Here is an 18,985-nt window from a genome sequence, read left to right on the forward strand (position 1 = left end):
CACAGACCTGTCATTACAAAATGCCCAACCACATACAATATTCACCCAGACATAATGCACATCTAACTGCAAGCATGCAGAAAAGTGACACAGACCTGTCATTACAGAATGCCCAACCACATACAATTTTCACCCAGACATAATGCACATCAAACTGCAAGCATGCAGAAAAGAGACACAGACCCGCCTGCCATTACAGAATGTTCAACCAGATACAAGTCCATGCTATTCACCTGAAATCAATACAAATACTGCAAACAGAAGTCATCCTAGATATTAAAATAAAATTCAGGCTGATTGGATGGTAGGATTCAAATCCAGGCTCATCTGATGGTAGGATTAAAATCCAGGCTGATCTGATGGTAGGATTCAAATCCAGGTTGATTTGATGGTAGGATTCAAATCCAGGCTGATATGATGGCAGGATTCCAATGAACCAAACTGACCTGAAAGTCTGATTCAACCCAGGCTGATTTGATGGTAGGATTAAAATCCAGGCTGATCTGATGGTAGGATTCAAATCCAAATGAATTCAGTTTCAAGTCCAGCATGTTAATCATTCAGCCACTACAGCTCCTGCCTTCAAGTCTTTTTATGCACAGGGAAGAGTACATCATGTAAATTTTACATCCACAAAACTACTGGAAGTGATATTACTTTTTACACATAGAAGAGAGTTTATCAGGTCTATTTTGAATCCCCAAACCCAACGGGGATTTCAAATCTTGAGGACACTAATTGGTAGTTTTCTTGTTATACACTGACAACACGTGTCTGTGAAGCATATGAAACAATACTAAGTTTATCAACATTCTGAAAACATCTAATAGCAAATTTGTTACATTTTTAATACATTTTGAAAATTCTGCACACAAAAAAAAACAAAAATGTTTATGCCGCCCTGCCCCTGCATTACATTATAATGAAGTCATGATGACATAATGCAATCATCATTCATTTTAAGCTAATAGTGAGTTTTACTGCAGTAAATTTTTATGAGCAGAAAATAAGATAGCATGTCAAAAAGTTATATAAAAAAAATTCTTTGGAGCAATTCAATCAAAAGTATGGAAGGCATATAGTCCATTTGCCAAAAGATGACATTAAATTTACATGCAAGTTTGTAAAGTAATTGACCCAGTCCTTCAGTTTTTGAATCCCAATTTAAAAATTACTTTGCACAGGAAATGAGAATTTGCAACATTACAGCTCCATTACCTTACATTCCTTTTGGAGTTCTTCTGTGATCTGGTCGATACAACTATCTTCCTTTTGTACACAGAAATAGCCACAGTTGTAAATGTATGTTAAGTAGACTGTTATCTTCTCACTGAAAAGACATCAAAGATAAAAGACATTTTTAAAACATGTTCTCAAAAGTTATTTCACTGCATTGTTTTCTTACATGATTTCTGCCCATTAATCCAACAACAGGAATGTGTTCAGAGACCTGGAGTGCCCCACCATCCCCTCAGCTGTAGAACTTAAAAAAGGTCATAGAAGTATGAAATATAAGTCACAATGACCTAATTTGTGTAGAAGGGTTTTACATACTAGGAGGCATAAACAGCTGTAAAACCCTGCAGTCAAAATAAGAAACTGACCCTTACACAAAACTAAACTATGACTTTGTAGTAAAAACCACATGAAACTGACCTTACCAAAAAACCCGAAACACAGAAAATTGGTCACACTGACCTAATTTTGGTGCATTGTTGTATCTAACCTGGGGCCAATATTACATAAACAACCGACTATAATGTAAAACTAGACAAGGCGTGATGAACAAAGCATATGGAATGAAGGATGTATGTATGAATCTATCAACATACATGATCAACAAGGATAACATTATGTCTTTTATTTAAAAAAAAACACTACTTTGAATCAAAATGTTACTGGTGAGCAAGCTATTATAAACTATTTCAATATATTAAATTTGAGCTGTTCAAGCTGCCATGAGTAATGACCTCTCATTTCAGTTGTATTTGAAACATGTGATTAAATAATGATGAAAATAAGAATACAGTAGTTTGCAATGAGAATAATTAATGTCCAAATATTTTTTATCCAGCAAGCCATACAAAAGAACAAAATGTGATGGTTTTGGAATATCTGGCAGTCTTTTAAAGTGTTCCTAACATATTTTACATTTTCATATCTATTTAATCTTGCATACATAACAATACATGTGTAACTTACCCAATAGGCAGCAGTTCCTGTTGCGATATTCTCAAATCCTGTAAATTTTTAAAAAAGCAATCAAACACATGTTCATTGTAACTTAATATATCTTGTACAAACAGCTATGTGATCTATGTAAGGCCTCCCACTATAGCATTGACTCTCTTATAGTATGTATATGGCAATGTGATCTATGTTTTATTATAAGGTCTCCCACTATAGCATTGGCACTCTTATAGTATGTATATGGCCATGTGATCTGTTTTATTATAAGGCCTCCCACTATAGCGTTGACTCTCTTATAGTATGTATATGGCCATGTGATCTGTTTTACTATAAGGCCTCCCACTATAGCGTTGACTCTCTTATAGTATGTACATGGCCATGTGATCTATGTTTTATTGTAAGGCCTCCCACTATAGCATTGACTCTCTTATAGTACGTATATGGCCATGTGATCTGTTTTATTATAAGGCCTCCCACTATAGCATTGACTCTCTTATAGTATGTATAGGGCCATGTGATCTATGTTTTATTACAAGGCCTCCAACTATAGCATTGACTCTCTTATATTATGTATATGGCCATGTGATCTGTTTTATTATAAGGCCTCCCACTATAGCGTTGACTCTCTTATAGTATGTATATGGCTATGTGATCTGTTTTATTATAAGGCCTCCCACTATAGCGTTGACTCTCTTATATTATGTATATGGCCATGTGATCTGTTTTATTATAAGGCCTCCCACTATAGCGTTGACTCTCTTATATTATGTATATGGCCATGTGATCTGTTTTATTATAAGGCCTCCCACTATAGCGTTGACTCTCTTATACAGTCCTACTCACTTATATAGACATCACTTATGTATGATAAAAAAGCAAAGTCCCGGTCCGTTGGTCTACTATTACTACCAAAATTATCATGCTTATGTCGAAGTCGAGATAAAAAATAAACATGCATGCCGACAGAAGCCTTGGTCCCAGCTTGAACAAATCCTTTATTTTCTAATCATTTATGTCGACAAGCTACCAGTTCTGACCCATACTTTGTTCAACAATTAGTTGATCTTGCTGACAGGCTTCAATTTTCCCACATAATCATTTATGTCGACAAGCAGCCATCTCTGACCTGTACTTTATTCAATAATTAGTTCATCTTGCCACCAGGCTTTAATATCGTGGTCGGAAAAAAAACCCACAGGCTTTTGTTTGGTCCTATAAAGTTGGCCTCTTGCGACGACTTAAATAAAAGCAATGAAATCTGATCGATTCTTGCATTTTCCAAAGTGTGATCGGTGATTAAAACAAGTTTATTGTGCTGTGACAGTTTCCTTTTTAACTTTATTTAGCATGTGTCAATGTATACAATATTATGCCTTCATTAATCATATCAGCCACATATCTCCTATTCGCTTTTATGTACTTTTCACGATGACTTCTGTAACTAAATACATGTACTGTTTAAACCAACTTGTTGACATGCTTTCATTTCCCTGTGAATAGCCCCATCCCCTTGGTAGCCTCAATAAGATGGGAACAGACTGACCAAAATCTAGGACAATTTTAAGTACATGTGCTTGAAGCATGTAAATACGAACTATGCAGCCATGTGCTGATACCGACACTGAATATGGTAGTGAATGTTTTTCATATCAGGATGTGACCGATGCAATATTTTATTGTGGATTTTATTACACAAAGGTAACTAAAATGTAATTTGTCAGTATATAAGTGTCACACTGGTTTTGTCTTCATGTACTCAAAATTTCCATTTGTTTGTTTTCTCAAAGTGTAAATGCTACTCACTGATGACAGGTGACCCCTTACTGACAGATTTAACTTTTTTCTTCTTCAGACCCCCCTCAACACTTATTGCGACATCCAACTATGTCGACAATATTTCCTCGGGCCCGAGGATGTCAACATAAATGGGCAGGACTGTAGTACGTATATGGCCATGCATGGATCTCAATATATTGGTTGCATATTTGTTATATCATAACTGACTCTTAATTTATTTCATATATTTAAAGATATTGCTTAATTACATGTACACTAGACCTCATGTAGTTTTCAATTACCCAATGCTGTTATTGTGTTTTTAATCACTATTATGACACAGCCTTGCCACTAATTACCTCCTTGAAAGACTACCTCACTGATAACATGAGCGACTTATGTCACTCCCATGAACAGTGTTATGAAGTGGATGTACTGTATAATTACCAAGCATGCTAGATATCATAATGTTTAGAATCCAAAATTGCTATTATTTTGTTTTTTTTATGCACTCTGCTACATACCTCCTTGAAAGATTATCTAATTTATAACAAGTGCTGCTTATACTACTCCCATCCAGTGACTTACTCTGGTGAGATGGATTCCAGACACAAAACTACAGAACCCTACAGCAAACAACATCCAGTGACTTACTCTGGTGAGATGGATTCCAGACACAAAACTACAGAACCCTACAGCAAACAACATCCAGTGACTTACTCTGGTGAGATGGATTCCAGACACAAAACTACAGAACCCTACAGCAAACAACATCCAGTGACTTACTCTGGTGAAATGGATTCCAGACACAAAACTACAGAACCCTACAGCAAACAACATCCAGTGACTTACTCTGGTGAGATGGATTCCAGACACAAAACTACAGAACCCTACAGCAAACAACATCCAGTGACTTACTCTGGTGAGATGGATTCCAGACACAAAACTACAGAACCCTACAGCAAACAACATCCAGTGACTTACTCTGGTGAAATGGATTCCAGACACAAAACTACAGAACCCTACAGCAAACAACATCCAGTGACTTACTCTGGTGAGATGGATTCCAGACACAAAACTACAGAACCCTACAGCAAACAACATCCAGTGACTTACTCTGGTGAGATGGATTCCAGACACAAAACTACAGAACCCTACAGCAAACAACATCCAGTGACTTACTCTGGTGAGATGGATTCCAGACACAAAACTACAGAACCCTACAGCAAACAACATCCAGTGACTTACTCTGGTGAGATGGATTCCAGACACAAAACTACAGAACCCTACAGCAAACAACATCCAGTGACTTACTCTGGTGAGATGGATTCCAGACACAAAACTACAGAACCCTACAGCAAACAACATCCAGTGACTTACTCTGGTGAGATGGATTCCAGACACAAAACTACAGAACCCTACAGCAAACAACATCCAGTGACTTACTCTGGTGAGATGGATTCCAGACACAAAACTACAGAACCCTACAGCAAACAACATCCAGTGACTTACTCTGGTGAGATGGATTCCAGACACAAAACTACAGAACCCTACAGCAAACAACATCCAGTGACTTACTCTGGTGAGATGGATTCCAGACACAAAACTACAGAACCCTACAGCAAACAACATCCAGTGCATTGACATAAATGTAAACATTTAAGAATATCTCAGAGTCATTAAACAGATCATGTTGACTTGATTTGTTTTAGTGTTGTGTTTGCTCACATGATTCCACAAACTCAAGCACAACTCTGCAAGCAATACAATCCAAAAACATAACCATAAAGTTTGATACAACTTTAAGCAATACAAACTATATCAGGTAACACAGAAAGGATATAGGAATGAAACCTTCGAGTCTCTCCAGGCCTAAATTGATTACATTCAAACACTTCAACATAAAAGAAAAACTTAATCAAAATCTGGACAAGTAATATTTTAGTAAAAGATTTAAACTTTCAGATGTATGTCACAATAACATTGTTTTCAGTGATGGCAGCAGAAGCCATCATCACTTAACTGCATACTGTGAAATACATGCAACAGCGGCCTAATTTTCACTGAAAAATGTAGTTGTCCACATATCACATCAAAATACCAACTTATGTGACTCTAGGAGCAATAACATCTGAGATAATGACATTAATGCAAACACTAACATGACCATAAGCAATAGTGTTTGAGATAATGACATAAATGGAATCTCTAAAATGGCTATATGCAATAATATCTGAGATAATGATGCAAGTGCAAACACTAAAATGACTGAGAAATAGTGTTTGAGATAATGACATATATGCAAACCCTCATATGACTATGAGAAATAGTGTTTGAGATAATGACAAAAGTACAAACCTCACATGACTATGAGAAATAGTGTTTGAGATAATGACATATATGCAAACCCTCACATGACTATGAGAAATAGTGTTTGAGATAATGAAAAAAGTACAAACCTCACATGACTATGAACAATAAATATCTGAGACTGATGACATAAAGGCAAACAATGGTGCTGATCTCAAGCAGACAGACGAATGAACAGTCAAATCCACAAATGTCATCAATCTATAAACCAGAATTACTTTGCGATCCCTTTCAAAATCTTAGATTTTAGCCTACACCTGCATCAATCATTGCAATCTACCTTGCATTTGTTGTGATCTTCCAACACAGGATAAATGACTTCTCGTTCTGCATGCTGAACACTGGAAGAGAAAGCAACAAAATTATAACAACAGACTTTACAATTTGTATGGACCCTGAGTATGAATATTAAAAGGACCTGCTGTGTTTACTAATTCCGCCATCTACATATGATATTGCTATCCCTTACAGAGTTTTGTGCTACCATTATGAATGTAAGTGTCATGGCCTTAACTTTTCTGGACACTATATTTTCAAAATTTTTAATAATTTACAATAGCCCAGAAATGATCTGGATGGCATATATATTTCTCTTATGCTGCTGAAAACTATGTAATTCAAGTCTGAACATAAATTAAGGAGCATTTCACCTGTATTAAACATCTGGTCGTTATCCTGACTTGTGGACGTTTATGATATTCTGTTATCCTGAATTGTGGACATTATGACCTGTTATCCTAATTGGGGGCATTTATGACCTTCTCTTAACCTGACTCGGGACATTCATGACCTTCTGAGCATAATGCACATAAAATAGCAAGCACTTCCCAGTTTTGATCATCAGTTAAACATCTGTCACAGTAATCCAGACAGACATAACTGTAATACAAATGAAAATAAATGTCCCCAAGTAGGATAGCAGGTCAATGTCCACAAGTCATGTTAATAGAAGGTCATTAATGTCCACAAGTCAGGATAACAGAAAGTCATAAATGTCCCCAAGTTAGGATAACGAAAGGTTATGAATGTCCCCAAGTTAGGATAACAGAAGGTTATGAATGTCTCCAAATTAGGATAACAGAAAGTCATAAATGTCCCCAAGTTTGGATAACAAAGTCAAGAATGTCCCCAAGTTAGGATAACGAAAGGTTATGAATGTCCACAAGTCAGGATAACATAAGATCATACATGTCCACAACTCATGATAACAAGTCTTAAATGTTCCTAAGTCAGAATAATAGAGGGTCATAAATGTACCCAAGTTAGGATAACAGTCACATGTGAGGACGACAGAGATATACCCCACTGGAAAGCACTGTCATACTTAAACATGAGTGAGAAAATATATCAATCTTACCCACGATGGACAATTCCAACAACAACTACTATGATGTTATTCACCTGATAACCTTATGCACAAAATTCTTTGTGTAAAATGTACTTGGGCAGTTTTTCAATGAATTCCAATGTTTTCACCAAACATAATGTATGTGTGTGCAAAACATGATCTTCACAATATTTGTGGAAAGAATAAAAGAGTCTGATCCAGTGGTTTGTATCAACAACTAAGCAATTTCAGAACTTGACACAGACTAATTTTGTGCTCAGGGGGAAGATTCAATCTCAATGGACTGAATTAATCAACTTACCGTTCCACCTTACAGATATCCTTAAAGGAATTCTTGACTAGGTCGATCAGACCAGCAGGTGCCTCGACACCGAACTTATCCTTGTACTCATGTGGCAGTCTGGTTGCCCAGAGACCATTTGTCTTTCCTGTTACAATCTGAAAGAGACATTTCTTAACTTGAAAATGCAAACATTTATTCTTTATTCTTACAATTAGACCCTGAAAATTTTCAACCAGGTTTGACATGAAATTTTATGACATGGTGCCAATTAAACAATGAGTCTTTTGATCAGTGTTTGTTTTAGTCATATTTGCTATAGGCATTCTCATAAAAGATTATAACAAGGTGCTTATAGCGATGATACTGCTGTATCTAACAGAAGATTATACCAAGGTGTTGATAGTCACAATGTTACTGTATCTAACACAAGATTATACCAAGGTGTTTATGGTGACAATACTGCTGTATCTAACACAAGATTATACCAAGGTGTTTATAGCCACAATGTTGCTTATCTAATACAAGATTATACCAAGGTGCTTACAGCGACAATGTTGCTTATCTAACACAAGATTATACCAAGGTGTTTATAGCAACAATGTTGCTGTATCTAACACAAGATTATACTAAGGTGTGTATAGCCACAATGTTGCTGTATCTAACACAAGATTATACCAAGGTGTTTATAGCCACAATACTGCTGTATCTAACAGAAGATTATACTAAGGTGTGTATAGCCACAATGTTGCTGTATCTAACACAAGATTATACCAAGGTGTTTATAGCCACAATACTGCTGTATCTAACACAAGATTATACTAAGGTGTGTATAACCACAATGTTGCTGTATCTAACACAAGATTATACCGAGGTGTTTATAGCCACAATACTGCTGTATCTAACACAAGATTATACCAAGGTGTTTATAGCCACAATGTTGCTGTATCTAACACAAGATTATCCCAAGATTGCTACAAGATTATACCAAGATTGCTTATAGCCACAATACTGCTGTATCTAACACAAGATTAAAACAAGGTGTTTATAGTCACAATGTTGCTGTATCTAGCACAAGATTATACCAAGGTGTTTATAGCCACAATACTGCTGTATCTAACACAAGAATAAACCAAGGTGTTTATAGCCACAATTTTGCTGTAGCTAACACAAGATTATACCAAGGTGCTTACAGCCACAATACTGCTGTATCTAACACAAGAATAAACCAAGGTGTTTATAGCCACAATGTTGCTGTATCTAACACAAGATTATACCAAAGTGCTTATAGCCACAATACTGCTGTATCTAACACAAGATTATACTAAGGTGTGTATAACCACAATGTTGCTGTATCTAACACAAGATTATACTGAGGTGTTTATAGCCACAATACTGATTATCTAACACAAGATTATACCAAGGTGCTTACAGCCACAATACTGATTATCTAACACAAGATTATACCAAGGTGCTTACAGCCACAGTACTGATTATCTAACACAAGATTATACCAAGGTGCTTATAGCCACAATACTGATTATCTAACACAAGATTATACTAAGGTGCTTACAGCCACAGTACTGATTATCTAACACAAGATTATACCAAGGTGCTTACAGCCACAATACTGCTGTATCTTACACAAGATTATACCAAGGTATTTATAGCCACAATGTTGCTGTATCTAACACAAGATTATACCAAGGTGCTTACAGCCACAATACTGCTGTATCTAACACAAGAATAAACCAAGGTGTTTATAGCCACAATGTTGCTCTATCTAACACAAGATTATACCAAGGTGTTTATAGCCACAATACTGCTGTATCTAACACAAGATTATACCAAGGTGCTTACAGCCACAATACTGCTGTATCTTACACAAGATTATACCAAGGTGTTTATAGCCACAATGTTGCTGTATCTAACACAAGATTATACCAAGGTGCTTACAGCCACAATACTGCTGTATCTAACACAAGATTATACCAAGGTGCTTACAGCCACAATACTGCTGTATCTAACACAAGATTATACCAAGGTCCTTACAGCCACAATACTGATTATCTAACACAAGATTATACCAAGGTGCTTACAGCCACAGTACTGATTATCTAACACAAGATTATACCAAGGTGCTTACAGCCACAGTACTGATTATCTAACACAAGATTATACCAAGGTGCTTACAGCCACAATACTGCTGTATCTTACACAAGATTATACCAAGGTGTTTATAGCCACAATGTTGCTGTATCTAACACAAGATTATACCAAGGTGTTTATAGCCACAATGTTGCTGTATCTAACACAAGATTATACCAAGGTGTTTATAGCCACAATGTTGCTGTATCTAACACAAGATTATACCAAGGTGTTTATAGCCACAATACTGCTGTATCTAACACAAGATTATACCAAGGTGTTTATAGCCACAATGTTGCTGTATCTAACACAAGATTATACCAAGGTGTTTATAGCCACAATGTTGCTGTATCTAACACAAGATTATACCAAGGTGTTTATAGCCACAATGTTGCTGTATCTAACACAAGATTATACTAAGGTGTGTATAACCACAATGTTGCTGTATCTAACACAAGATTATACCAAGGTGCTTATATCCACAATACTGCTGTATCTTACACAAGATTATACCAAGGTGCTTATAGCCACAATACTGCTGTATCTAACACAAGATTATACCAAGGTGCTTATATCCACAATACTGCTGTATCTTACACAAGATTATACCAAGGTGCTTATAGCCACAATACTGCTGTATCTTACACAAGATTATACCAAGGTGCTTATATCCACAGTACTGCTGTATCTTACACAAGATTATACCAAGGTGCTTATAGCCACAATACTGCTGTATCTTACACAAGATTATACCAAGGTGCTTATAGCCACAATACTGCTGTATCTTACACAAGATTATACCAAGGTGCTTATATCCACAGTACTGCTGTATCTAACACAAGATTATACCAAGGTCCTTATAGCCACAATACTGCTGTATCTAACACAAGATTATACCAAGATTGCTACAAGATTATACCAAGGTGTTTATAGCCACAATTTTGCTGTATCTAACACAAGATTATACCAAGGTGCTTACAGCCACAATACTGCTGTATCTTACACAAGATTATACCAAGGTGCTTACAGCCACAATACTGCTGTATCTTACACAAGATTATACCAAGGTGTTTATAGCCACAATGTTGCTGTATCTAACACAAGATTATACCAAGGTGCTTACAGCCACAATACTGCTGTATCTAACACAAGAATAAACCAAGGTGTTTATAGCCACAATTTTGCTGTATCTAACACAAGATTATACCAAGGTGCTTACAGCCACAATACTGCTGTATCTAACACAAGATTATACCAAGGTGCTTACAGCCACAATACTGCTGTATCTAACACAAGATTATACCAAGGTGCTTACAGCCACAATACTGATTATCTAACACAAGATTATACCAAGGTGCTTATAGCCACAATACTGATTATCTAACACAAGATTATACCAAGGTGCTTACAGCCACAGTACTGATTATCTAACACAAGATTATACCAAGGTGCTTACAGCCACAGTACTGATTATCTAACACAAGATTATACCAAGGTACTTACAGCCACAATACTGCTGTATCTTACACAAGATTATACCAAGGTGTTTACAGCCACAATGTTGCTGTATCTAACACAAGATTATACCAAGGTGTTTATAGCCACAATACTGCTGTATCTAACACAAGATTATACCAAGGTATTTATAGCCACAATGTTGCTGTATCTAACACAAGATTATACCAAGGTGTTTATAGCCACAATGTTGCTGTATCTAACACAAGATTATACCAAGGTGTTTATAGCCACAATGTTGCTGTATCTAACACAAGAGTATACTAAGGTGTGTATAACCACAATGTTGCTGTATCTAACACAAGATTATACCAAGGTGCTTATATCCACAATACTGCTGTATCTTACACAAGATTATACCAAGGTGCTTATAGCCACAATACTGCTGTATCTAACACAAGATTATACCAAGGTGCTTATATCCACAATACTGCTGTATCTTACACAAGATTATACCAAGGTGCTTATAGCCACAATACTGCTGTATCTTACACAAGATTATACCAAGGTGCTTATAGCCACAATACTGCTGTATCTTACACAAGATTATACCAAGGTGCTTATATCCACAGTACTGCTGTATCTAACACAAGATTATACCAAGGTGCTTATAGCCACAATACTGCTGTATCTAACACAAGATTATACCAAGATTGCTACAAGATTATACCAAGGTGTTTATAGCCACAATTTTGCTGTATCTAACACAAGATTATACCAAGGTGCTTACAGCCACAATACTGCTGTATCTTACACAAGATTATACCAAGGTGCTTACAGCCACAATACTGCTGTATCTAACACAAGAATAAACCAAGGTGCTTATAGCTACAATGTTGCTGTATCTAACACAAGATTATACCAAGGTGTTTATAGCCACAATGTTGCTGTATCTAACACAAGATTATACTAAGGTGTGTATAACCACAATGTTGCTGTATCTAACACAAGATTATACCAAGGTGCTTATATCCACAATACTGCTGTATCTAACACAAGATTATACCAAGGTGCTTATATCCACAGTACTGCTGTATCTAACACAAGATTATACCAAGGTGCTTATAGCCACAATACTGCTGTATCTAACACAAGATTATACCAAGATTGCTACAAGATTATACCAAGGTGTTTATAGCCACAATTTTGCTGTATCTAACACAAGATTATACCAAGGTGCTTACAGCCACAATACTGCTGTATCTTACACAAGATTTATACCAAGGTGCTTACAGCCACAATACTGCTGTATCTTACACAAGATTATACCAAGGTGCTTACAGCCACAATGTTGCTGTATCTAATACAAGATTATACCAAGGTGTTTATAGCCACAATTTTGCTGTATCTAACACAAGATTATACCAAGGTGCTTACAGCCACAATACTGCGGTATCTTACACAAGATTATACCAAGGTGCTTACAGCCACAATACTGCTGTATCTTACACAAGATTATACCAAGGTGCTTACAGCCACAATACTGCTGTATCTTACACAAGATTATACCAAGGTGCTTACAGCCACAATGTTGCCGTATCTAACACAAGATTATATCAAGGTGTTTATAGCCACAATTTTGCTGTATCTAACACAAGATTATACCAAGGTGCTTACAGCCACAATACTGCTGTATCTAACACAAGATTATACCAAGGTGCTTATAGCCACAATACTGCTGTATCTTACACAAGATTATACCAAGGTGCTTACAGCCACAATACTGCTGTATCTTACACAAGATTATACCAAGGTGCTTACAGCCACAATGTTGCTGTATCTAACACAAGATTATACCAAGGTGCTTACAGCCACAATACAGCTGTATCTTACACAAGATTATACCAAGGTGCTTATAGCCACAATACTGCTGTATCTTACACAAGATTATACCAAGGTGCTTACAGCCACAATACTGCTGTATCTTACACAAGATTATACCAAGGTGCTTACAGCCACAATGTTGCTGTATCTAACACAAGATTATACCAAGGTGTTTATAGCCACAATTTTGCTGTATCTAACACAAGATTATACCAAGGTGCTTAGAGCCACAATACTGCTGTATCTTACACAAGATTATACCAAGGTGCTTATAGCCACAATACTGCTGTATCTTACACAAGATTATACCAAGGTGCTTACAGCCACAATACTGCTGTATCTTACACAAGATTATACCAAGGTGCTTACAGACACAATGTTGCTGTATCTAACACAAGATTATACCAAGGTGCTTACAGCCACAATACAGCTGTATCTTACACAAGATTATACCAAGGTGCTTATAGCCACAATACTGCTGTATCTTACACAAGATTATACCAAGGTGCTTACAGCCACAATACTGCTGTATCTTACACAAGATTATACCAAGGTGCTTACAGCCACAATGTTGCTGTATCTAACACAAGATTATACCAAGGTGCTTACAGCCACAATACAGCTGTATCTTACACAAGATTATACCAAGGTGCTTATAGCCACAATACTGCTGTATCTTACACAAGATTATACCAAGGTGCTTATAGCCACAATACTGCTGTATCTTACACAAGATTATACCAAGGTGCTTATATCCACAGTACTGCTGTATCTAACACAAGATTATACCAAGGTGCTTATAGCCACAATACTGCTGTATCTAACACAAGATTATACCAAGATTGCTACAAGATTATACCAAGGTGTTTATAGCCACAATTTTGCTGTATCTAACACAAGATTATACCAAGGTGCTTACAGCCACAATACTGCTGTATCTTACACAAGATTATACCAAGGTGCTTACAGCCACAATACTGCTGTATCTTACACAAGATTATACCAAGGTGTTTATAGCCACAATGTTGCTGTATCTAACACAAGATTATACCAAGGTGCTTACAGCCACAATACTGCTGTATCTAACACAAGAATAAACCAAGGTGTTTATAGCCACAATGTTGCTGTATCTAACACAAGATTATACCAAGGTGCTTATAGCCACAATACTGCTGTATCTAACACAAGATTATACCAAGGTGCTTACAGCCACAATACTGCTGTATCTTACACAAGATTATACCAAGGTGTTTATAGCCACAATGTTGCTGTATCTAACACAAGATTATACCAAGGTGCTTACAGCCACAATACTGCTGTATCTAACACAAGATTATACCAAGGTGCTTACAGCCACAATACTGCTGTATCTAACACAAGATTATACCAAGGTGCTTACAGCCACAATACTGATTATCTAACACAAGATTATACCAAGGTGCTTATAGCCACAATACTGATTATCTAACACAAGATTATACCAAGGTGCTTACAGCCACAGTACTGATTATCTAACACAAGATTATACCAAGGTGCTTACAGCCACAGTACTGATTATCTAACACAAGATTATACCAAGGTGCTTACAGCCACAATACTGCTGTATCTTACACAAGATTATACCAAGGTGTTTACAGCCACAATGTTGCTGTATCTAACACAAGATTATACCAAGGTGTTTATAGCCACAATACTGCTGTATCTAACACAAGATTATACCAAGGTGTTTATAGCCACAATGTTGCTGTATCTAACACAAGATTATACCAAGGTGTTTATAGCCACAATGTTGCTGTATCTAACACAAGATTATACCAAGGTGTTTATAGCCACAATGTTGCTGTATCTAACACAAGAGTATACTAAGGTGTGTATAACCACAATGTTGCTGTATCTAACACAAGATTATACCAAGGTGCTTATATCCACAATACTGCTGTATCTTACACAAGATTATACCAAGGTGCTTATAGCCACAATACTGCTGTATCTAACACAAGATTATACCAAGGTGCTTATATCCACAATACTGCTGTATCTTACACAAGATTATACCAAGGTGCTTATAGCCACAATACTGCTGTATCTTACACAAGATTATACCAAGGTGCTTATAGCCACAATACTGCTGTATCTTACACAAGATTATACCAAGGTGCTTATATCCACAGTACTGCTGTATCTAACACAAGATTATACCAAGGTGCTTATAGCCACAATACTGCTGTATCTAACACAAGATTATACCAAGATTGCTACAAGATTATACCAAGGTGTTTATAGCCACAATTTTGCTGTATCTAACACAAGATTATACCAAGGTGCTTACAGCCACAATACTGCTGTATCTTACACAAGATTATACCAAGGTGCTTACAGCCACAATACTGCTGTATCTAACACAAGAATAAACCAAGGTGCTTATAGCTACAATGTTGCTGTATCTAACACAAGATTATACCAAGGTGTTTATAGCCACAATGTTGCTGTATCTAACACAAGATTATACTAAGGTGTGTATAACCACAATGTTGCTGTATCTAACACAAGATTATACCAAGGTGCTTATATCCATAATACTGCTGTATCTAACACAAGATTATACCAAGGTGCTTATATCCACAGTACTGCTGTATCTAACACAAGATTATACCAAGGTGCTTATAGCCACAATACTGCTGTATCTAACACAAGATTATACCAAGATTGCTACAAGATTATACCAAGGTGTTTATAGCCACAATTTTGCTGTATCTAACACAAGATTATACCAAGGTGCTTACAGCCACAATACTGCTGTATCTTACACAAGATTTATACCAAGGTGCTTACAGCCACAATACTGCTGTATCTTACACAAGATTATACCAAGGTGCTTACAGCCACAATGTTGCTGTATCTAACACAAGATTATACCAAGGTGTTTATAGCCACAATTTTGCTGTATCTAACACAAGATTATACCAAGGTGCTTACAGCCACAATACTGCTGTATCTTACACAAGATTATACCAAGGTGCTTACAGCCACAATACTGCTGTATCTTACACAAGATTATACCAAGGTGCTTACAGCCACAATACTGCTGTATCTTACACAAGATTATACCAAGGTGCTTACAGCCACAATGTTGCTGTATCTAACACAAGATCATATCAAGGTGTTTATAGCCACAATTTTGCTGTATCTAACACAAGATTATACCAAGGTGCTTACAGCCACAATACTGCTGTATCTTACACAAGATTATACCAAGGTGCTTACAGCCACAATGTTGCTGTATCTAACACAAGATTATACCAAGGTGCTTACAGCCACAATACAGCTGTATCTTACACAAGATTATACCAAGGTGCTTATAGCCACAATACTGCTGTATCTTACACAAGATTATACCAAGGTGCTTACAGCCACAATACTGCTGTATCTTACACAAGATTATACCAAGGTGCTTACAGCCACAATGTTGCTGTATCTAACACAAGATTATACCAAGGTGTTTATAGCCACAATTTTGCTGTATCTAACACAAGATTATACCAAGGTGCTTAGAGCCACAATACTGCTGTATCTTACACAAGATTATACCAAGGTGCTTATAGCCACAATACTGCTGTATCTTACACAAGATTATACCAAGGTGCTTACAGCCACAATACTGCTGTATCTTACACAAGATTATACCAAGGTGCTTACAGACACAATGTTGCTGTATCTAACACAAGATTATACCAAGGTGCTTACAGCCACAATACAGCTGTATCTTACACAAGATTATACCAAGGTGCTTATAGCCACAATACTGCTGTATCTTACACAAGATTATACCAAGGTGCTTACAGCCACAATACTGCTGTATCTTACACAAGATTATACCAAGGTGCTTACAGCCACAATGTTGCTGTATCTAACACAAGATTATACCAAGGTGCTTACAGCCACAATACAGCTGTATCTAACACAAGATTATACCAAGGTGCTTACAGCCACAATACTGCTGTATCTTACACAAGATTATACCAAGGTGCATACAGCCACAATGTTGCTGTATCTAACACAAGATTATACCAAGGTGCTTAGAGCCACAATACTGCTGTATCTTACACAAGATTATACCAAGGTGCTTATAGCCACAATACTGCTGTATCTTACACAAGATTATACCAAGGTGCTTACAGCCACAATACTGCTGTATCTTACACAAGATTATACCAAGGTGCTTACAGACACAATGTTGCTGTATCTAACACAAGATTATACCAAGGTGCTTACAGACACAATGTTGCTGTATCTAACACAAGATTATACCAAGGTGCTTACAGCCACAATACAGCTGTATCTTACACAAGATTATACCAAGGTGCTTACAGCCACAATACTGCTGTATCTTACACAAGATTATACCAAGGTGCTTACAGCCACAATGTTGCTGTATCTAACACAAGATTATACCAAGGTGCTTATAGCCACAATACTGCTGTATCTTACACAAGATTATACCAAGGTGCTTACAGCCACAATACTGCTGTATCTTACACAAGATTATACCAAGGTGCTTACAGCCACAATGTTGCTGTATCTTACACAAGATTATACCAAGGTGCTTATAGCCACAATACTGCTGTATCTTACACAAGATTATACCAAGGTGCTTACAGCCACAATACTGCTGTATCTTACACAAGATTATACCAAGGTGCATACAGCCACAATGTTGCTGTATCTAACACAAGATTATACCAAGGTGCTTACAGCCACAATGTTGCTGTATCTAACACAAGATTATACCAAGGTGCTTACAGCCACAATACTGCTGTATCTTACACAATATTATACCAAGGTGCTTACAGCCACAATACAGCTGTATCTAACACAAGATTATACCAAGGTGCTTATAGCCACAATGTTGCTGTATCTTACACAAGATTATACCAAGGTGTTTATAGCCACAATACTGCTGTATCTTACACAAGATTATACCAAGGTGCTTACAGCCACAATGTTGCTGTATCTAACACAAGATTATACCAAGGTGCTTACAGCCACAATGTTGCTGTATCTAACACAAGATTATACCAAGGTGCTTACAGCCACAATACTGCTGTATCTTACACAAGATTATACCAAGGTGCTTACCAGCCACAATACAGCTGTATCTAACACAAGATTATACCAAGGTGCTTATAGCCACAATGTTGCTGTATCTTACACAAGATTATACCAAGGTGTTTATAGCCACAATACTGCTGTATCTTACACAAGATTATACCAAGGTGCTTATAGCCACAATACTGCTGTATCTAACACAAGAATATACCAAGGTGCTTACAGCCACAATACTGCTGTATCTTACACAAGATTATACCAAGGTGCTTACAGCCACAATACAGCTGTATCTAACACAAGATTATACCAAGGTGCTTATAGCCACAATACTGCTGTATCTTACAGAAGATTATACCAAGGTGCTTATAGCCACAATACTGCTGTATCTTACACAAGATTATACCAAGGTGCTTATAGCCACAATACTG

General features: G+C 36.8%; 2 protein-coding genes across 6 annotated transcripts in view; one reads left to right on the plus strand and one right to left on the minus strand.

Annotated features, from left to right (window-relative positions):
* Nucleotides 1-18,985, minus strand: part of LOC149784108 (tudor domain-containing protein 7-like) — a 144,480-nt gene that overhangs the window by 53,502 nt on the left and 71,993 nt on the right. For all 5 annotated transcript variants that reach the window (XR_016413747.1, XR_016413746.1, XM_089932204.1 and 2 more), the window contains exons 10-13: nt 7,986-8,122; nt 6,617-6,677; nt 2,203-2,240; nt 1,219-1,330 (exon numbers count right to left, since the gene is read on the minus strand). Coding sequence is in view for 3 of the 5 variants with exons in the window: in XM_089932204.1 (XP_089788330.1) it covers nt 1,219-1,330; nt 2,203-2,240; nt 6,617-6,677; nt 7,986-8,122 (348 nt within the window). In the remaining 2 variants the exon portion in view is untranslated. The remainder of the gene's footprint in view (nt 1-1,218; nt 1,331-2,202; nt 2,241-6,616; nt 6,678-7,985; nt 8,123-18,985) is intronic.
* On the plus strand, nt 3,806-5,663 carry LOC149784109 (uncharacterized). The gene is made up of 2 exons (XM_089932208.1): nt 3,806-3,888; nt 4,547-5,663. Exons 1-2 carry the CDS (start codon nt 3,828-3,830, stop codon nt 5,608-5,610), a joined length of 1,125 nt encoding a protein of 374 aa, XP_089788334.1. The 5' UTR covers nt 3,806-3,827; the 3' UTR covers nt 5,611-5,663.

Source organism: Sinohyriopsis cumingii, chromosome 14 (genome assembly GCF_028554795.1).
Source record: "Sinohyriopsis cumingii isolate HCF-2022 chromosome 14, ASM2855479v2, whole genome shotgun sequence".
Taxonomy (NCBI): domain Eukaryota; kingdom Metazoa; phylum Mollusca; class Bivalvia; order Unionida; family Unionidae; genus Sinohyriopsis; species Sinohyriopsis cumingii.

Excerpts from the sequence above, each read along its gene's own strand:
- LOC149784109 (XM_089932208.1), top strand. The coding sequence starts at position 3,828 with ATGTTTTTCATATCAGGATGTGACCGATGCAATATTTTATTGTGGATT. Across the intron at positions 3,889-4,546 it reads GTGGATTTTATTACACAAAG|TGACTTACTCTGGTGAGATG; the intron begins GTAACTAAAATG and ends ACTCCCATCCAG.